At 52.4% G+C, this 12,362-nt stretch overlaps 1 protein-coding gene across 1 annotated transcript; it reads left to right on the top strand.

Annotated features, from left to right (window-relative positions):
- Window positions 1-8,994: 8,994 nt before the first annotated feature.
- LOC141021789 (uncharacterized) lies at window positions 8,995-9,441 on the top strand. Its single transcript, XM_073497638.1, has one exon. It carries the CDS (start codon window positions 8,995-8,997, stop codon window positions 9,439-9,441), a length of 447 nt encoding a protein of 148 aa, XP_073353739.1.
- Window positions 9,442-12,362: the final 2,921 nt, after the last annotated feature.

The raw sequence follows: 12,362 nt of genomic DNA, 5'->3' as shown, positions 1-12,362 counted from the left end.
AGCCTCGAGGAGGAAGACAGCGCGGAGGTCCGTCAATTGATGGGCAAGATAAAGATGCTCTCCCAGTCCGGATTATCAATAGTCGTGGTAATGGCGACATCCATAGCGCGCGCGGGGGGGGGGGGGGGGGGGGTCCCATGTGGCACTATAATGGGGAAGATGACGCCTCCCGCTGCGGTCAGAAGGGTCCGGACACCCCCGCCGCTTTGGCAAAAATGTTGGCCGAACTATTCAGAGGGGAGAAAGAGGATTTCACTCGTATCAAGCGCCGAGATGGATTTTCCATGTACAATCCTCCTAGCTGGGTGAGTTCCAATCCTACTACCCTACTCAATCTACTCACTGAGTCAATTTTAATCAACATCAATCCGTCCATTTGTAACAGGAATGGCGAAAGATCACCGAGGGGCTCTACAGCCCCGCGCCACAGCCAGAGGACCACAACAGGGACCTTGACCCCGGATTCGAAGAGGATCCGGACATATTCATGGAGCTCGAGAATGGGGTTTTCTACTAGGTGAGCTATGACGGCACGGAAGTGGCCATCACCGCCGACTATCCCGGTCTTCTCCCTGCCTCTGACGTTAGTAATCAGGAGACATTCCCTCCAAAATAGCTTCCTCATTCGGCCTCACCCACCGCACTGTCTCGTGCTCTAATGGGGGGGCGTTCTGCGTGCCATGCTTTACCATGGGCAACTCCAAAGAGGGCGGCGCCCACGCCTGGCAAGCCTTCAAAGAGGAAGGCAAACGAAGACACGACCGAGCCTTCATCGAAGAGGTACGGCTTTGCCAATATGCTCCTTGGCAGTCACATCCAATAGTGACGTTGTCCGCTTGTGCCTTATCAGGAAAAGGGTTCGCCGGACTATGTCCGGGCGTCCTGCCGATCACACTCCCAGCAGCGAGGTTCTAGACCCTACCGTAAGGAAGGGGGCTGATACAGGAGCGAAGCCGGGTAGTCCTTTGGCAGAGGATTCGGATGATGTATCCGTCACAAACTTGGAAGTGGAGAGCGCCATGAATCATCGACGCCGGAAGGCCGGTCTACGCGACCCCGGCTTTACAAAAGAGGCATTCAATGCCTTCAGCTCGGCTGATGCATACATCCAAGGTACTCGAGACGGGCTGGCCAGAGCCACAGAGCAGTATTTAAAAGATATACGGGTACTTTATATTATACAAACCTGATAATTATATACCAGTAGCCCCCGAGACTTGAAGCAGTTGATACAAATGATTTAAGGATCATTTTATAACCAGGTCCTTACGGAGAAGAATAACCTGTTGTCTCAAGAACTAGAAAAGTATCGGACCCAGCTAACTGCTGCTACCGCCGAACTGGAGAAATCCTAGAAGGCGTCGCCTGGTAATGTTCCCCTCCATCGAGAAAACATAATTATATACTAGCAATGCTAACACTGTTGCTCATCTCATGGCAGGATCGTCAGATCAACTGAAGGAGCAACTGAAAGCCGCTCAAGCAGGAGAACAAGAAGCCAAAAGACTACTGGCCATGGGCGAACGTGTGCTAACACGAGTTAGGGAGGAGAAAAACAAGCTCCAGGATTCCAACACCCAGATGGGAGATGTGCGAGCCCAGCTGGCTGACTCCGTGAAGGAAAATTAGAGGCTGCGAGGCGGCCTATTTAGTATGTGGTCAAACTTACCTCCGTGTAATTCGGAGATGAAAGGGACTGACAGAGTTATGTCTGTAGGTATGCTGACTGGCCGTCCCGGAGAGGAGATGTCCGGATTCTTGGGCGATCTGCTACAAGAGCTGTCGCAAATGCACGAGCAAGCTCGACAGGCGATGCGAAGTGTTGCCAAAGCCTTATGGCCATCCGCCTCCCCTCCAGGAAGGATGGAGGAGCTTATACAGCTATTCAAGGGAGCATGGCGGCGTTTTCGATTATGGAAGATATCGGCCTGCCGGGAAGGTGCACGAGAAGCTTGGGCCATGGTGAAAACATGGTATACCAAGCCTGATCTGAATCATATGGCCCGGGTCAGACCTCTAGGGTCAGATGGAAAAGAATCCGGTTAATTTGGTATATACCAGGTCGAAGTAGCCGCGAAATATTCCCAACAGGATTGTAAGTTAGACAGCCTGTTAGACGGTATAGAGGAGGAAATTTTTGAGTCCAAGTGACTATGTACTTTCCTTGACATATTTGCCCCTAGCCGGATTGTAAAACGGTTGTCATGGCAGAGCTTTTCGCTTCGACCTATGGACCCGAAGGTGCGGAGTGTTTCCGAATACCTGAGTGGAAAAATAGACCGTGGTATGCGTGGAAACTAGGCGTAGGGGTCATAGTTGCTTGAACAGACAAGTTGTATCCGGCTAGCTATGTTATACTACATTGTGATTGTAAGAAACATCTTCCAGAGAGAATAGTTCCGTTAAGGGTTCCTTTCCCTGGGTGTACATGCGTTAATGTTCATGTCTGAACTATGATTGAAAAAATCGCTGTATACGTAAAATCTGGGGGTTCACAATGGGGTGAATGCAAAAACATCTCTAGTCCTCCGACCGAATATTCCCTTAAGAATGCTAGCTTTCGGCTTCACCCAGTCTGAGGTACACATCCGGATGACCCGGCAGTAACAATCGCAGAGGTGCTCCCTTTATGCCCTAGCCGAACTAACGGGAATGTAGGGTATAAGCACAGGAGCCAGGCAACACAGCTTGGCCAAAACTTAAGTCATATCGATGCATATAATGGCGAAGAAAAGGTACATATGGGGAAAACACGCATATGTGATGAGCTTGATGCTCGAAAAATAAGAATAATAGGCTTCTGTCCAAGAACCCCCAGGTATAATGGACGTACATATTTGAGGATGTGTACGTCACAGGTGCGCGGTTTAGCCGCGCGAAAGCTTTAAGGCTAAAAAGGAAAAAGCGAAAAGAGAGGAAAAAATAATGGAAACAATAGGGAGAAGGAGACAAACAAAGAGTTCGGCGCTAGGCATAGAATCTTCATAGTCTGGCCGCGTTCCAGGGGTTCGGCTCTAGGCGATTGTCTGATGCATCACGCAGGCGGTATGCTCTCTAGTGAGAACTTCGTCAATGATGAAGGGACCCTCCCACTTGGGCTTGAGTTTGTCCTTTTTTTCTCTGGCAAGCATAGAATGAGTTCGCCAACATTATAAGTCTTAGCCCGTACTTCTTTGCTTTGCTATCTGCGGGCCTGTTGTTGATAAAATGCAGAACGGGCTTTTGCAAGATCGCGCTCCTCCTCCAGGTCATCTAGGATGTCCTCCCGATCAAGCTCGGCCTCTCTCTCTCTCTTCGTACATGCGCACTCGAGGTGAGTCATGAATAATGTCGCAGGGTAACACAGCCTCCCCGCCGTACACCATGAAGAAAGGTGTATATCTAGTACTGCAGTTGGGCGTGGTCCACAGCCCTTAGAGTACGGAGTCAAGCTCCTCAACCTAGTGCTTGTCTGATTCTTTCAAAGACAGCACTAGTCTGGGTTTAATGCCGCTCATAATAAGACCATTGGCCCGTTCGACTTGACCGTTTGTTCGCGGGTGATAGACAGTGGCGTAATCGAACTTAATGCCCAGATTAGCACACCAGGTTTTCACCTCATCGGCTATGAAATTGGAGCCGTTATCGGTGATGATGCTATGTGGAACACCATAATGGTGCACAACACCGGATATGAATTCTATCACTGGCCCGGCTTTGGCTGTTTTAACTGGTTTGGCCTCTATCTACTTAGTGAATTTATCCACCATGACCAGCAGATACTTTTTCTTATGGCTTCCTCCTTTAAGGGGTCCGACCATATCAAGCCCCCAGACCGCGAAAGGCCAAGTGATGGGGATTGTTTGTAGTGCTATGGGTGGCATATGGCTTTGGTTGGCGAAAAGCTGGCATCCGATGCAACGTTGGACAAGGTCCCGTGCATCTGCTCGGGCCGTCGTCCAATAGAAACCTGTACGGAAGGCCTTGCTTACAAGGGCCCGAGCCGCGGCGTGGTGACTACCGAGACCGGCATGAATTTCAGCCAAGAGCTGTCGTCCCTCTTCCTTGGAGATACATCTTTGAAGTACTCTAGTAGCGCTTTTCTTGTAGAGTTCTCCGTCGTGAACCTTGTAGGCTTTCGAGCACCGGACAATGCGGCGAGGCTCATTCTGATTCTCACGGAGTTCTCGCCTATTAAGGTAGGCCAAGAAGGGTTCGGTCCATGGGGCAATGACTACCATGATAAGATGGGCCGACGGTGTTATTTCGGTGGCTGAGCCCCCGATGATATCGGTGTGTTCAGAATCTGGGGCTATAGTCGGATCCGGACTGGTGTTGCCGCTCTCCCCTTGCCACACCACAGACGGCTTAAAAAGCCTTTGCAGAAAGATGTTAGGTGGGATGGGGTCGCGCTTGGTGCCGATGCAAGCAAGGCCGTCCGCCACTTGATTACTTTCTCGAGCCACATGATGAAACTCAAGCCCATCGAACCGAGCCGACATTTTGAGAACGGCGTTACGGTAATCTGCCATTTTCGGGTCTTTGGCCTCGAAATCTCCATTTATTTGAGATATTGAGAGGTTTGAGTCCCCGCGCACTTCCAGGCGTTGTATGCCCATGGAGATAGCCATCCGAAGACCATGCAATAAGGCCTCATATTCGGCTGCATAGTTGGAGTCTGTGTATAATATTTGGAGTACATACTAAACTACGTCTCTAGTGGGGGACGTTAAGACAACGCCCGCCCCTAGCCCCGCCAACATTTTGGAACCATCGAAGTACATAACCCAGTTGGAATATGTGCCATACTCTTTAGGGAGTTCGGCCTCTGTCCATTCGGTGACGAAGTCAGCCCGTACTTGGGATTTAATGGCTCGACGCAGTTTGTGTGTTATGTCAAATGGAAGGAGCTCAATGGCCCACTTGGCAGTCCAGCTCGTGGCATCGCGGTTGTTTATTATGTCGTTGAGTGGTACCTCGGAAGCCACCGTAATCGAGCACTCTTGAAAGTAGTGTCGCAGCTTCCGGGATGCCATGAAGACCGCGTATGCTATCTTTTGGTAATGAGGCTATCGGGATTTGCATGGTGTGAGGATAGTGGATACGTAGTATACCGGTTTCTGGAGCGGGAACTTGTGTCTGTCCTGTTCTCGCTCAACGACGAGCACGGCGCTCACCACCTTGTGTGTTGCCGATATGTATAATAACATGGGTTCGCCGACGTTCGGCGCGGCCAGGATTGGGTTGCTCGCTAAAAGGGCCTTTATTTCTTCTAGTCCGGCCGTTGCCGCATCTGTCCACTCGAAGTGGTCGGTGCGTCGGAGAAGGCGATAAAGTGGCAATGCTTTTTGTCCCAATCTGGAGATAAAGCGGCTTAGAGCTGCCACGCATCCCGTGAGTTTTTGGACCTATTTAAGGTCTGTTGGTGTAGCCAATTGTGACAGAGCTCGGATTTTGGCTGGATTTGGCTCAATTCCTCTATTGGAAACGATGAAGCCCAGCAGTTTTCCAGCGGGGATGCCGAAAACACACTTTTCCGGATTGAGCTTGATGTCATATGTACGGAGGTTGTCGAATGTGAGACGTAGATCGTCTATCAATGACTCGACGTGCCTGGTTTCAATGACGACGTCATCCACATATGATTCAACAGTCTTGGCGATCTGTTTCTCAAGGCATGTTTGAATCATGCGTTGGTAGGTGCCGCCAGCGTTTTTGAGCCCAAAAGGCATAGTGTTGAAGCAGAAAGGCCCATATGGGGTAATGAATGTCGTTGATTTGATGGTATCCCGAGTATGCATCGAGGAAACACAGGGAGTCGTGTCCTGCGGTCGCATCAATAATCTGATCGATGCGGGGGAGGGAGAAGGGATCCTTAGGGCAGGCCTTGTTGAGGTCTTTTAAATCGACGCATAGGCACCAGGATTTATCCTTTTTTTGGTACCATCACCAGGTCTGCTAGCCAGTCCGGGTGTTTTATTTCTTGGATGAATCTGGCCTCGAGTAGCTTGGCTAGCTCCTCTCCCATAGCTTATCGTTTGGGTTTGGAGAAACGCCGCAGTGTTTGCTTGACCGGTTTGTATCCCTTTAATATATTGAGGATGTGTTCGGCCAACCTACGTGGGATTCCTGGCATATCAGAAGGGTGCCAGGCGAATATGTCCCGGTTCTCACGCAGGAACTCTCGTAGCGCGGCATCGACCGTTGGGTCGAGTTGTGCCCCGATGGATGCTGTCTTCTTGGGGTCCGTCAGGTGGACTTGAAATTTGATTATTTCATCTGCTGGTTTAAAGGAGGTGGATTTAGGTCGTTTGTCCAAGATTACGTCGTCCCTATCCACAGTAGAGCGCAGCGTGGTTAGCTCTTTGGCCGTGAGTATTTCAGACAATTCCTCGAGGGCCAGGGATGCGGTTTTATTTTCAGCGTGGAGTGCTATGTCCGGATCACTGGCAAGAGTGATGATACCGTTGGGCCCAGGCATCTTGAGCTTCATGTACCTGTAATGAGGTATAGCTTGGAAGCGTGTAAATTAATCTCACCCCAATAGGCCGTGATATCCGTTGTTGAAGGGAGCCACTTGGAAGGTTATCTCTTCGGACCGATAATTCTCCGGTGTGCCGAATACCACGTCGAGCGTGATTTTTCCCGCGCATCGCGCCTCCCGACTGGGAATGATTCCCTGGATGGTCGTGCTACTTTGCTCGATGCGGCTCCAGTCTATTTCCATTTTATTGCGCGTATCCTCGTAGATGAGGTTTAATCCGCTGCCGCCGTCCATGAGCACTTTGCTGAGCCGAAACCCGTCCACAATTGGATTGAGGACCAAGGCGGCTGGTGCCCGGATTGTCCGGAATTTTGGTTCGTCACTGGCATTGAAAGTTATGGCCGTGTCATTCCAAGGGTTTATTGCTGCGATTTGGCAGACTTCGGCAAGGTCACGGAAAGCCCTTTTACACCGATTGTTTGAAGCAAAAGTTTCAAACACTGTCAATACACTGGGGTCGTCATCTTCCGGGGGGTGTTGCACTGGTGTATTTTTGGTGAGCATATCCTCGCCGCTCTTGGCCACATGCCGGAGTATCCAACATGCTCTAACGCTATGGGTTGGTATGTTGCCCGGTGTTGTATGTATTTTGCATGGCCTATCGATCCATCCTAGAACAGTTCCGTGCCCCGTGATGTGCTTAGATTCCTTTACTATTGGTTCTAGTGCACCGCGAGGGTGCACCCTTTTTGCTTGGACAAAGAGTTGAGTGGAAACCGGTGGTTCCCAGAGAGCTGCTTGAGTTTTCCACGCGCTTTCCATTGCGCAATACTTCTGTTCGATGGTTGCCAAGTCAGTGGAGTGTAATACGTGACGGCGATTGATTGTGTTGAGGAGTCCTATGTCCGTGCAATTATTGCAGAATGCTGAGATCGCGTCTTTGTCGCGGCAATATTTAATCTCATCTTTGCCAAGGAGGAATCTGGCCCAAAAGTGATGGACTGTTTCCTGAGACTGCTGCCTTATGTACGTGAGATCGTGTCTATCTGGGTGGGTGGGTGGCTTTAAATCCGAACCCTGACCCAATTTGGAATCCGGAGTTTGAAGAACTTCCGAACTTAATAGCTCGGGCTCTGGGATATTAACTGATTTCTCAGGCCCGTCGTCCGATTCTAGGTTCGGAGGGCGGGCTGTGTCTTTCCGAAGGCAGGTGTCCGACTCTTCGAGCTCAGAAATCCGAACATAGTTCGTCCTCAGTATAGAGGAAGATTTGTCGTGTTGCTACTCTACTACCGCTATCTGGTTGGTTATCGGCGAAGATTTAATTTCTCTCTGGTCGGGTTTAAGCCCAATCCGATCGTAGTCTGTAGCGACCCCCACGGAGGCGATGTGATCTTGGTGCTCGTTCAAAGATGATAACTCAGCCGGATCCATCTGCTTAGAGTATTCGGAGCTAACACGGAGGTGGTCTTCTATGACCCGAGAAGTCATTGTTGGCTTAACGGACGTACGTGCGGTCATGGTAAAGCCGCCCAGCCGGAGGGTTTGGCCTGAGGTCAGGGCACCCCCGGAGGTGATATTGTCCTTGATAACATGGCGAGCCATCAATCCTATGTTCGACGTCACAGCGGAACTCTCAATGAAAGCACCAATGTCGGTGTCAAAACCGGCGGATCTCGGGTAGGGGGTCCCGAGCTGTGCGTCTAAGGTTGATTGTAACAGGAGACAGGGGACACGCTGTTTACCCAGGTTCGGGCCCTCTCTATGGAGGCAATATCCTACTTCCTGCTTGATTGATCTTGATGAATATGAGTATTACAAGAGTTGATCTACCTCGAGATCGTAATGGCTAAAACCCTAAAAGTCTAGCCTGTATGATTATGATTATGATTGCCTCTATGGACTAAGCCCTCTGGTTTATATAGACACTGGAGGGGACTAGGGTTATACAAAGTCGGTTACAGAGAAAGGAATCTTCATATCCGCGTGCCAAGCTTGCCTTCCACGCCAAGGAGAGTCCGATACGGACACGGGTGAGAGTCTTCGATCTTGTATCTTCACAGCCCAGCAGTCCGGCCCATGTCCAACAGGCCGGACGCTCTGTCCCCTGTCATCTCGGGCGGGCGACGTGGCCCATGGCACATCTCCTCCTCCTCCTCATCTACGCGGCGCTGACCCTGAGCCTAGGCGCGACCCTCCGCGTGGGGCGCCAACACGGGATGAGGCAAGCTGTCAGGTGGTACAGGGGCCGCAAGGTGACACGCATGCACTCCTCACACCCCCACGCCAGCATCGGGACCACGTGCTGCTGGAGGCAGTAGTGCATGGACGTCAAGACCATGCTCCCCCCACGCGTGCCGCGCCCATGAACACAGCGGGCTGCCGGCCTTCATCCTGGAGATGTGCCATGTCGTCTGGCCCGTCAAGTTCAAGCCAGACCTGCCTCGTTGCAAGGACGGCACCCCTGACCCTGCGGAGTTCCTCCAGCTCTACTCGCTGAGCATCAAGGTGGCGAATGGTAACGACAAGTTATGGCGAGCTGGTTCCCCATGGCTCTCAAGGATGGCACGCACTCCTGGCTCCTTCACCTCTCGGAAGGATCGATCACCTCCTGGGGTGAGATTCACGAGCGTTTCATTGACAACTTCCAGGGCACCCGTGACCGCGCCCCTGCAGTGAATGACCTGCAGTGTGTGAAGCAGCAGCTGGGCGAGACTCTGCACAAGTACATACAGCGCTTCACGAACGTTCACCTCAAGATTCCAAAGGCGTTGGACGAGGCCATCATCTCGGCGTTCACCGATGGCGTCAGGGACGTCAAGATGAAAGAGGAGCTCACCATCCAGGAGGACTTGTGCTCGGCCCTGGAGATGTTCAACCTGGCGAACAAGTGCACAAGGGCCGAAGAGGGCCGCCTCTCCCTCCTTGAGCTTCCGGAGGCTGACCCTGAAGACAAGAAGGCCAAGCTTAAGAGGTGAAGCGCAAGGGCCCCGCCGTGCTCACAGCTGACCCCGAGATGAAGTGCGGCCATGACCACGATGAGCCTCCCAGGGGCAACTGCCCATTCTGCATCTTCCACAACGTACATAGCCACAACACCAATGAATGTCAGGACCTCAGGGCACTCTGTGAGGGGCGCCTCGGCCGCCGCCTAGAGCATTGCCATCATGGCTACGCCCATGGAGGAGGCCGCGGCGGAGGCAGCTGGGACAATCGCGACCCTCGCCAAGACTGGCGCGACCAGCCTCACGAGGACCGCTGGCGGGATCAGCCTCGCGACGGCCCCTGGCGCGACCAGCCTCATGAGGACTATCCTTAGGGCAATGCCGGCCTCCCTCCGCTGCCGCTGCCAGCAAGGAGGAACGACAACAACCGTCAGGATGATGGGGCTGGGGTCTTCCAGGAACTCCACGCGATCGCCTGCATCCTAGGTGGTGCTCGGGCCCCTGCCTCGAATCTCATCTTGAAGCAGTTCTCTTGTGAGATGAACGCGGCCCTCCCGAAGCTTGAGGCCGTGCGTCCCCTAAGGTGTTTGTAGAACGCCATTACCTTCGACTCCAAGGACCACCTCAAGTGCTCAGCTGCCGCAGGCGCTCTTACCATGCTCTGCACGCCCACCATCAGCAACGTCCTCGTCACCAAGAATTTAATCAACGGTGGTGCTGGGCTCTATGTGCTCTCTGTGGAAACGTTCGACACACTCCAAGTGCCTTATGACCAGCTCCTGCCCACCTAGCCATTCTCAGGAGTTACTGATGGCTCCACCACACCCCTGGGGCAGGTGCGTCTTCCCGTCACCTTCGGCAAGCATAACAACTACCACACCGAGCTCATTGACTTCGACATCGCCCACATGGGCCTCCCGTACAATGCCATTCTTGGGTACCCTACCCTCATCAAGTTCATGGCTGCAACCCACCATGGCTACAATGTCCTCAAGATGCCAGGGTGCAGCGGCATCATCATTGTCCCCTGCGACGAGAAGGATGCAGCCTGCTCTCTTGAGCGCGCCTACCAAGCCGCGGTGGCCCTAAATTTTGACGACGATGGCAGCCTCCTACCTCCCGAGGCCACCCCCAAGAAGAAGAAGCAGCTCCTTCCCAAGGTCCGTCAGGAAACCGAGGTGCCCGCTGGCAGTGCCTCGGGCTCCGCACCTACCGCTGGGGCACCTCTCCCTCTGACATAGGAAGGTGCGCCCGACGCCTCCCTCATGTTGGGCCGAGGGGCTTCCGTCCGGAGGGCCTCTGACCTGACCGGTGCGACGAGGGAGGTGCTCAGGCACCACTTGGAGGCGTTCTTTGATGCATGCCCCCGCGAGCAAGGCGCATGGCGTGAGGCGCCATATGCGCGAGAATTCATCGCCAAGGCGATCGAGGAGCTTTAGGAGGTGTGCGCCATTCGTGGCGAGCGTCCTCCCGCACGTTCTACCAGTGTAGCTGCCGCCTCCGACATGGGTGGCCAGCTGCGTGTCTGCGTCAACATCCCGGGCCTCAACAGGGGTGCTTCGCAGGACCTATTCTGGCCGTCACGTGTCGACCGGAGCAGGGCTACCCCTACAACTACATCCGCATGCCGTTAGGCCTACTGAACGTGGGCGCCTCATAGCAGCGCCTCTCGCAGCATCCTATGGCGTCTCACGAGGCCAGGTGCTTGGTGGTCATGTCTTAGGAGGTCTCAGACCCTTGCGAGCCCCCTGGGCCTCATGAGCTCCCCAGGCCTCCGGAGCCATCCAGCTCATGACGGGCAGCATCTGTGGCACGTTCTTCAGCTACCTCGACGCCTCCACGATGCTGGTGCCAGGTGACTTTTTGGTTTGTTCAGTTGAGGGCTCCCCTCGAGCTGCATTATCCTCAAGCTGTCAGGGCTCGCCCCTGTAGCTATATCATGTTGGGCATGTATCGGAACTGGCTCTGCCTTTTATGAATTTCCTAAGTATTTCAACCTGCATGCCCGGTGCTTCGTCCCATGAATGTCGCTGGGACCTCACAACCCCGCTCACGACCGCCACATGATTAAGCACTGATATAATTATTAATGCATAGGGCGTCATGAACCCAAGGATTCTTAATTCAACATAATAAAGGTGGGCCAGTGCCGATGGTGTTTCTCCAAAATGGGCAGACTGCGGGGCCACCGCGGGGCAACTCGAGGATTGGTTTTACTCATAGGTTGGCCTATCCGATCATGTCCTGATAACAAGGTATGTATTGGTCCTATCAGGATCATTGACATGCCAGGAGGTCTTGCTGGTTTAGTCTTGCCTTTTACGAGTGACTTGTCCACCAGGATTCCTTATCGTAAGCATCGTGTTATTCATGGTGTGAGGATGTTCCATCGGATGCACGTGGTAATTTATAATGGTTCATTTAGAGCACCCGTGCAGGGTTAAATCTTTTCGGAAGCCGTGCCCGCGGTTATGTGGCGACTTGGAAATTTATAATATTCGGTTGTAGAGAACTTGACACTAAACTCAAATTAAAATACACCAACCGCGTGCATAACTGAAAGGATCGAGAAGAAGTGTCTAGAGGGGGGTGAATAGACCCTTAGCAAAGAAAAGTTGCAGTTTTTTATTTCTTCAAGTTAACGTGGAGTTTTTATCACAAGTTTAAACATTCACAATACATATCAAGCAAGCATGACAAGAGTGTGTGGGCAACGGAAAGTAAAGCATGCAATTTGCAAGAATGTAAAGGGATGGGATTGGATTGTGCAAACGCAATTGGAGACACGAAGATTTTTTCTGTGGTTCCGATAGGTGGTGCTATCGTACATCGACATTGATGGAGACTTCAACCCACGAAGGGTAACGCTTGCGCGAGTCCACGGAGAGCTCGACACATGAAGGGTCCACGAAGAAGCAACCTTGTCTATCCCACCATGGCTATCCCCACGAAGG

Source organism: Aegilops tauschii, chromosome 4, assembly GCF_002575655.3.
Source record: "Aegilops tauschii subsp. strangulata cultivar AL8/78 chromosome 4, Aet v6.0, whole genome shotgun sequence".
Classification (NCBI taxonomy): Eukaryota; Viridiplantae; Streptophyta; class Magnoliopsida; order Poales; family Poaceae; genus Aegilops; species Aegilops tauschii.
The sequence above is the reverse complement of the archived record's forward strand: the minus strand, read 5'-3'. Positions and strand labels throughout refer to the sequence as shown.